The sequence below is a fragment of the Nanorana parkeri genome, unplaced genomic scaffold, assembly GCF_000935625.1.
Source record: "Nanorana parkeri isolate BGI_ZX_2015 unplaced genomic scaffold, ASM93562v1 scaffold641, whole genome shotgun sequence".
Taxonomy (NCBI): domain Eukaryota; kingdom Metazoa; phylum Chordata; class Amphibia; order Anura; family Dicroglossidae; genus Nanorana; species Nanorana parkeri.
The window spans coordinates 950978-960333 of NW_017306909.1; the positions used below are offsets into that span (position 1 = coordinate 950978).

The window sequence follows — 9356 nt, forward strand, 5'->3', positions numbered from 1 at the left end:
CTGATTCTGGATACAGATTGTGGTAAAGCAGTGTAAAGATGAAAAAAACTTAGTACATCAAAATAGGGGTACATTTAACTGTAGGGTAATAAAGATGTGTGGTTAACCTGGAAGCATGGGCTAGATACCCTTATGTCAATGGAAAATTGCAATGGTGATAAGTATGCAGCAATAAAAAAGGTGAAAAAGCTCTTGAAAAATGTCAAAAAATGCATGCCAGTTTAAGGTTGCCTCAAGTCTTCTCAGTGTACAAAATGAAACTGCAAGCAGACATCCCAGTAATCTTTATGTTCCAATAGGGCTGGTTTTGAAGAAATTTGACTTAAAATGCAGCTGTAAGAAAGTAGGACACAATGACCCAAAAGCCAAGCACTGTTATGTCAATTTCCAATCAAGAACCATCAACCCATTAAAATGAAACTGCAACTAGCCACTGTTTGCTAAAGAGGTTAACAAGAGTCCGCTAATTAGTTTAAATGTCTAATTACAGGCCAATTAGGAACCTTTAAAGTCCATTTAATTCTTGATTTTTTCATTTTACAGAGTAAACAAACAAGATTTCACCCATTCTTTGCAGAACATCAGTGATTACTAAAAGACGTGGTGCAACATCAAAACAAGACCTAGATATTTATTGAAGACTAAGCTATTGCTGTATGCTGTTTGGAATAGGACTATGGGTTTTTAAATTTCAGCTACTTAAGAGAACTATGGGGTTAAGGCTTTTCCCCATAGTTCTCCTTAGGGTAACGGGAGGACACAAACTAGCATCCTCCCGTCACCCTAGGCTCAGTATACCGCGAGCTGTAGCTCGCGGTATACTGAGACGCCGCAGTATACCGCAAGCTGCTGCTCGCGGTATACTGAGACGCTGCAGCGGATCCCGACAATTATGTCTGGATCCGCCCAGCTGCGTCACTGACAGCTGGCTCTGCCTATCTAGAGGCAGAGCCAGCTGTACCCGCCCCCTCCCCCGTCCTTACCGCCAGTCAGAGCTGGCGGATCGGAGCGGGGAGGGGGGAATCCAGCCCCTCCCCTGTCACGGCAGAGGGCTGTGACAGGATCGAGAGGTGAGCGAATGCCCGGTATGTGTTCGCTCACCTCCTAATCTACTAAGCCGACCTGTGACAGTCACATTGTCACAGGTCGGCTAGAACTATGAGGTGAGTGAAAAGCACTCACCTCATAGTTCTCCTTTAAAGCCAACTCCAAACTGAAAGAAAAAAATTAAAACAAAAGTACTGACCCTTATATTACATCAAAGCAGTCCAATGGTTCTTGAAAAGGAAATGCAGCCTACCAAAACCTGACAGGAACAGTACTTCCTAGTACAAACATTGCTTGGAATGCAGGAAGAGTTATAAAGAAAAAAAAACCCAAAACCATGTGCTGGCACACAAACAGCCCAGCTTCTGACAACCCCGTGATAACTGCTAATCAACAGCACTGCTGAAGGGAATGTGAGCAATCTTGTTTAAGGCCAGGTTCAGACCATTTTCCGGACCAGATCTGGAATGTGGTGCATTGCAGGGTTTTTTTTAAAGCTTAAAATGGGCTTTCAGGTGCGCTCCAGTGTGTTTGCATGTGTTTTTGATGTTTCCATGCGTTCCAGTGTATTCTAGACGAGAGAAAACAAGACTAGCAGTATTTATTTTTTTGGTCTGGTCCCGGACTGCGCCCGGGTGAACAGAGCCCAGAAATATCATAGGGATACATTGGGATGCTTTTTTTGGTCTGGGAACAAACTGTTCTGGTCTGGACATGATCCGGACATGGTGTCAGACCCCACAGGAAAACTGGGCAGCTCCTTTTGCGAGTCCTAGTTTGACTGTGCTGCAAGCAATGGGTTTCTAACGCTTGCTGCAGCACTTAGCTGATACAATAACTGAAAGACAAGTTTCTTACTGTGCAGCCTATATGCATTACAGTAATACTTTGAGGGTTTAATTGGGTTTTCAATTAAATAAATTCTAAACAACACTTACAACTAATCTTACTGAAGGCTGTATTAAATGTATTAACAGTTTGACAAAACTTTAGCACCAATTATTTAGAAGGTAGCATATTTGGTTAATTATAACTAATACAAATGTTAAAGTACAGCATACTCTCACCTTGGTATCTAACTTTTTACAACCACCTTTATTTTGGTGTCAAAAAAGTGATCATAAACTAGGACATTGTAAGCTCTATTTTTAATGCCATTGTTTCTATTCTGAATCAAGATTGTTTTCCTAATATTTTATGTTCATCTGTGCTTCTGCTGGAGGATTTCTGGAAACACCTGTCCAGATTGCTGTTCAACCTGGAGGTCAGGAGGTCTACATTCAGCATTCCCCACTTGTGGCATTCCCCACAGGTGATTCAGCAAATCAACTGCCTCGAAGGAGGACAAAATTAAGCCCTAAAACCTCATGCAAAGCCGCAAAGGTTAACAGCTCCTGGACTGTAGCGGTCGAGTCTGGGAGCGGAAAGTCATAAATCTCTTGGGGCAGAAAAACAAATGCTTGAGTTGTAACTAAAATAGGATACTCAAGTGATGTCGGTTACAGTGTTGATTTCTGAAGCTTCAAGATCCAAGAAGAGTTCCCCTTTATCATCAAGAATGAATCTTTGCAAGCCTTACTTGAAGTTAAATCCATGTTCTGGTGCACTGAACAGTACTCTGCTAAAATCTACCAAAACCAGGACTTTGTAAAGTACTTTATTTTACTGTTATCTGTCGGTTAACTTCTTTTTCTGTATATTTTTCCTGCACCTTTTTTTATTAAAAAAGATCTTAAATATTGAGAAGCTTATCTCTATGCTCTAAATAAGAACTTTAGGTATCCATGTCTCCATGGAGTGAAATATGTGATATTCCTGTCTAAGAAAGCGGTCTCATAGGCTTTAAGTTTTTAATTGTCAAAGCATTTGCTGAGAATGGTGTGTTTCCATTAAAATACGTGGTGGCAGCTACTGTTGTGTGTAAAAGGTTAACTGTGGAGCAAACCCTAGTGTCCATCACGCTGGCCTGAGAATGTTATCTCACGAGCTGGGAGAGCTGGGGAATCTGTGTGCAGGGTGAGGATGGGAGTGGTATTGCCACGTCCTTGTGGCGGTTCGGCCAGTTGGGAACTGCGTATAATCATGCATTGACAAAAATATTCAGGCCCCTTCACTTTTCAATTTTATGTTGCAGCCTGATACTGCAGTTTACATTTTTCTTTTCTCATTAATCTACACTCAGTACCCCATAATGGTGATGTGAAAACAGAATTTTAGAAATGTAGAAGTGTCTGCATTTAAAAGAAAAAATTAAATATCACATTGGCATAGGTATTCAGACCGTTTGCAACAGTTGAAATTTAGCACAGGTGACTCCCATTTCTCTTGATCGTTGGAGATGTTTCTACATCTTGATTTGAGTCCACCTGTGGTAAATTACATTGATTGGACATGATTTGGATAGGCCCCCATACACCTCTCTATAGGCGGCCTCACAGCTGACAAAGCATACTGTATCAGAACAATAGTCAGGTCAAAAAATGCCTGCAGAGCTCAGAGACAGGATTATTGCAAGGCACAGATCTGGGGAAGGCCACAAAAACATATTGTGCTTCGCTGAAGGTTCCCAAGAGCACAGTGGCCTCCATAATTCACAAATAGAAGTTTGGCACAAGTTCTTTTAAGACTGGTCGCCCGGCCAAGCTGAGCAATCGGGAGAGAAGGACATTCGTTAAGAGGTGACCAAGAACCCAATGGTCGCTCTGTCCCAACTCCACACAGGATCTCTGGAGCTCAAAGTTCTAGAAGGATAACCATCACTGCAGCCCTCCACTGATCTGGTCTTTAGGGCAGAGTGGCTAGACTGAAGCCTCTCCTCCGCGCAAAACACATGGAAGTCCGCTTGGAGTTTGCAAAAAAGCACCTGAAGGACTCACACTGAGGAACCAGATTATCTGGTCTGATGAAACCAAGATTAAACTGTAGGGCCCCAATTCTAAATGTTATGCCTGGAGGAAACCAGGCAATGCTCATCACCTGTCCAACACCATCCCAACAGTGAAGCATGGTTGTGGCAGCATCATGCTGTGAGGGTGTTTTTCAGCAGCAGGGACTGAGAGACTGGTCAGGGTTGAGGGAAAGCTGAATGGAGCAAAGTACAGAGCTGTGGCTCAATGAAAACCTTTTCCACAGTGCCCAGGACCTCCGACTGGGCCGAAGGTTTACCTCCCAACATGACAACTATCCTAAGCACACAGCAAAGACAACACAGGAGTGGCTTAGGGACACATCTGTGAATGTCTTAGGCTGGGTTCACGCCTGGCCGTTCGTAATATGAGCGTTTGATGCGCGTTTTAGGCTGTGCATTTTTACCGTGATTTGCGGTCCACGAAACGTGCATCAAACTTGCGTTTACAAAAGCTATCAGGCTGCGCGGAAATACCCCCCAAAGAAGCTCCTGTACTATTTCGGGTGCAGGGCATTTTTCAGTGCGTCAAAATGCGCTGAAATATGCCCAGGTGGGAACCATGCCCATGGCACTCAATAGGATTTCACTTGCTGAGCGTTTTTCAGCGCTTCAATCAGCGCTGAAAAACGCCCAGGTGTGAACCCAGCCAGGGCCCTGACTTTACCCTATTGAACTTCTCTAGAGACCTGAAAATGGTTGTCTGACGGTCCCCACCCAACCTGATTGAGCTTGAGAGGATTTGCAAAGAGGAATGGCAGAAAATCCCCCAATTCAGGTGTGCAAAAGTTTGTTGCGTCATACCCAAGAAGACTTGGGGCTGTAATTGCTGCCAAAGGTGCTTTAACAAAGTACTGAGTACAGGGTCTGAATACTTAAGTATATGAGTTATCTAAACAAAATTTTCACTTTGTCATTATGGGGTACGGAGTGTAGATTGAGAGAAGAAAAAGACTCTTAATAACTATCAGGCTGCAACATAACAAAATTGAAAAAAAGTAAAGGGGGTCTAAATACTTTCCAAATGCACAGTATATTAAATGCAATAATGATGGAAGGGGCACATGAGTAGGGATTTTGTTCATTTTCTTTTTTCCAAAGCCTTAGAATGCAAGGCAATCCTAGGAATGTATGGCATTTGCTAATAGAGCATTTAAATGCTGATAAAAGAACTCTGGACACTTATTAACCCTTGCAGTGCATTTCTCTCTCCCCACTGCAAGGGTTAATAAGTGTCCAGAGTTCTTTTATCAGCATTTAAATAGGACGTGATGAATCAGGGAGCTTAGACTGCTGCAGCAGAGGGGGGAAAGATGCTCTAGGAACCCGTCTAACAGCTAGCCGGCTCAAAGGATCAGGTGAGTAACTTTTTACACTATGCAAAAATGAGCACTTAGTAGCCCCACTGCAAAATTCTATAAAACTTGTGCCCATAGTTTTTAATAGTAATATATATGCCACCAGCTTAGACTTGCATCTGGCCTTCAAATTACAGGTCCCTTACAAAAAATGCAGGCAATCCAATGGAGACTAACTTGTATAGCATCACTCTTCCCTGCAAGTCACTTGTCAGGCTGTTCCCTCAAAGTAGTATAGCCAAGAAGGGACATTTTCCCCATAGCACACATACCTTCTTGCCAACGAGTTTCTTGCGCAGGAATTCCCTCGCCTCAAACATATAGGGAATGTCATATAGGGGACGGAGCTTCTTGTTCTTATCCTGAAGGAACATAAGAAGGGAATGTTCATGTGCAGTTACAACAGGAGGAGATACCAATTCTTTAGTACAACCCAACAAACATTGCCATAAGCAAAATGAACCAGCATAAACCTAGCATTCAAATGTTACTTTTGAACCATTTAACCCCTTCGTGACTGACGACGTAGAGTGTACGTCGCCAGCATCGGGGCTGTTTAAACAGACTACCGGCGGCTATTGGGAGTCAGTTTAAGCTTGTAGAGCCGACTGTCGGCTTTACAACAGAAGCAATTCTGGCGACTTACCTGTTCGCTTCTGTGTCCCGTAGAAGGGGCCGCCCCCCCCCCGGACACCGCCACCGCGCTTCCCGGGCTCGTCCTTGGTGTCCGCGGGGAGGAGATCGACAAACTTCCGTTCATCGATTGCCTCCCCGTTCTATGGGACCGGGAGTGATGCAGATTGCATCACTTCCGGTCCCTGGGATGTCAGTTCTGGGCTCCTGCAGCCCAGCTATAAGTTATTAACCCCTTCATGACTGAGGCCTTTTTTTCATTTTTTGTACCCATGTTATATTCCACATTTTAGGCCTGAAAATTACTTAAAACCCCCCAACATTATATATTTTCTGAATGCCAAGACCCTACACACCCCCCCCCCTTTCCCCAGTCAACATATGGTATGTAAATTGTAGCACAAAATGTAAGTTACACAGTGAATTAGCACATTTTAATATTCTTTACCGAACATTTAGCAGTAGCCGAAGGGGATTTCACCACCAATATTAATGCTCTATACTTTGAGTAGCTAAACATTATGTGAACTACACCAGTCTCCTACCAAATATCTGTTAGGATCGGAAGAAATGCATTGCCACAGTGCCTACACATAAGTGAATAAGATAAAGTGGCCAAGGTTTCAACAATCCATTAACTAGAGTTGTACAGTAATGCGTGCCTGTACTATGCTGTACAACTGGTGAGGCCAACAATAAGATTAACATAGGTGCTAGTATCTAGATTTCATTCAGATAAATTTAATTCATTGCAATTTCACTGAAAGTTCTCATTTATGAAACTTTCATCACTACTTAAATAAAAAAAACTAACAGCTTTAATCAGGGAAACAAATAGGCCTGCAGGACTTTTCTAATTTACAGACAATAAATAGAACAGAGTAAAAAGTTACAGCACAAAGAGCAATACAAGCTGGCTTGCAGACATTAATAGAAGACATAAGCAGCATTCACCAAAATAAAAGGCTCAATTTTCATGCAACTTAAGTGTATTCATTTCTGGAGCACTAAAACAGCAGCCAGTTTCATAAATCCTATTTCTGAGCCTGCTTCTGACAGAGCTCAAATTGACAGTTTGTTCTGGTGCCAAAACATTTAATGGAAAAAAAAAAGTTAGCTACAGCTGAAACATGTCTATTTCCTTACAAAAGGACTATGCATGAAATTTAATTAATGCTAAATAGCTTGTATTTTCACACTTTACAGAGGAATATTGGAGACGATTAATCTTTGCTATTTAAAGCAAAGATGAATAAATGTGACTAAAAGACAGACATACACTTAGAGACCTGTACTGAATAAAGGTGCCCATACACAGCACGATTATCTTACGATAATCGTACGATAATCGTACGATAATCGGATGCGATCGGTTTTTCATACGATAATCGAGCAGTGTGAACGGAGACGTGCGACCGTTTCTACTGTACGGTCGCACGTCTTCTGTCGAACCAGCATGTTCGAAAACCAGCCGGGAATCGTACGATTCTCGGCTGGTTAGAACGGTGCTCGGAAGACAAATGCCGAGCGGGCCGGTGTGCGCACGCGCACACTGCCCGTTCAGCATTGCGGTCATCGCAAGCCCGCCCCTCAGGGGGCGGGCTTGCGATGATCGAGAGTGCGATCTGCCTGTCCAAGATAGGCAGATCGTACGTTTTTTTAATCCCCGTACAACCATCATCACACTCGTTGTAGAGTGTATGGCCACCTTAATACAGAGGTTGCAACTGTGGGTCACGGGAGGAAGCTAGTATATGTCCTCCCGTGACCCTTGAGAACCATGGGGAAAATCACTTACCCCATTAGTTCTCCTTTAAGTTACGGACCTGAACAAGTATGCAATGACTAAAGTCAAACCATAAATGCGATGGTTGTAGAGTGTATGGCCACCTTAATACAGAGGTTGCAACTGTGGGTCACGGGAGGAAGCTAGTATATGTCCTCCCGTGACCCTTGAGAACCATGGGGAAAATCACTTACCCCATTAGTTCTCCTTTAAGTTACGGACCTGAACAAGTATGCAATGACTAAAGTCAAACCATAATATCAACAGACTTGTCCTGAGCCAATAAGCATCACTATAATTTAGATGTGATGGCACTGATCAGGTTGGGCTTGGTGAGGATTATAGTGGGACTGTTTGCAAGTCTGGAGACTTCAATCAAGGCTGCTTTCAAAAAGAGTTCTATTCAAATTATAATCAGCACAGAGAACACACAAACAAAATGTATTTGTTGCTTCTTTTTGACACCACATATACTGTATGTTTTCTACATGCTCTGTGTAAACAATGAAAAGCCATGTATCCTTGTGCTCTGCACCAGCTGCAGAGTTCTCAGCATAATGAGCGAAGCATACATATGCCTGCACTAAACTGCTGTACGAGTTAGCTCTGTGGGCCCTTAAAACCACTTCAGTTGCAGTCTACATCCTTTCGTTCAAGCTAATGACTCTTCAAAAACTTTCCTAGGGAAAAACGTTGAAAAAAAAATTAAATGGCATTTTCTGATAAATATGCCTTGTGGTTAAAGCAGGAATGATCAAACCTATTCCTCCAGGAATTATTTTACAATTATGGTATTTGCATAAGGGGGTGGTAAACTTGAAAGCATAGTGTTCACGAGTGCATTGCTCTGAACTCCCTAACTAAAGCTTACATTTTCATTACTTGACTAATCCATGATATTTAGAAATTACAGCATTTTCTTTATTTTGCCATCAGCCTCAAAATTCTCATTAGTACTCTAGTCAGTGTAGAATCAAATTACATTTGGTCACTATCTTGCAGCCTTTAATGAGAATTCTCTGGTGCAAAATTCTACTGCTTTCTCATGTGTAAACAAAACTGACATTAACCAAAATCACAGAACTCATGATGAACTTTACATTTTCCCGTAATTGATATCTTCTAGTAGTTAACGGATCTTGATGAGTATTTTTACTCAGCTCTGCATGGGGCCTGTATTTCATTCTGTTTGACACTCAAAATAAGTAAACACTTGGTTTGTTTAACCTCTGTGACCAATCATGCCCCTTTCAGAGGGGCAGTCTGTCAGTTTTTCAGATGCCTTTGAAAGCCCAATGTTAGCCTATGAGAAGACAGATTTAAACAGACTTGCATTGATTTAAATCTAGTTACCCCAAACTCCAGCCAGGTCAGGAAAACCAACAGAGTTCCGTTTTGGCGGACCTGATCCTGATAGGTTGGGGTATATCAAACTCTCCATAAGCCAAACATGGTCCCGTTAAGTTCAGTTTTCTACAATGGATGAAAATACTGGACACCTGGCCCAAACTGTTCGATCAGCGGAGGATCTGTCCACAGATTCCATGCTGACTGGAACTTACAGGATGTCTGTGTAAAAGAAGCCTAAAGGTGCCCATACACTACTCGATTCTCGTACGAGAATCGC

At 42.5% G+C, this 9356-nt stretch overlaps 1 protein-coding gene across 1 annotated transcript in view; it reads right to left on the minus strand.

Moving 5' to 3' along the window:
- The window catches only part of SND1 (staphylococcal nuclease and tudor domain containing 1), a 496769-nt gene extending 491085 nt beyond the window's left edge, over positions 1–5684 (minus strand). The window contains exon 1 of the mRNA XM_018563205.1: positions 5583–5684. Within this exon, the coding sequence (XP_018418707.1) occupies positions 5583–5684 (102 nt within the window). The remainder of the gene's footprint in view (positions 1–5582) is intronic.
- Positions 5685–9356: the final 3672 nt, after the last annotated feature.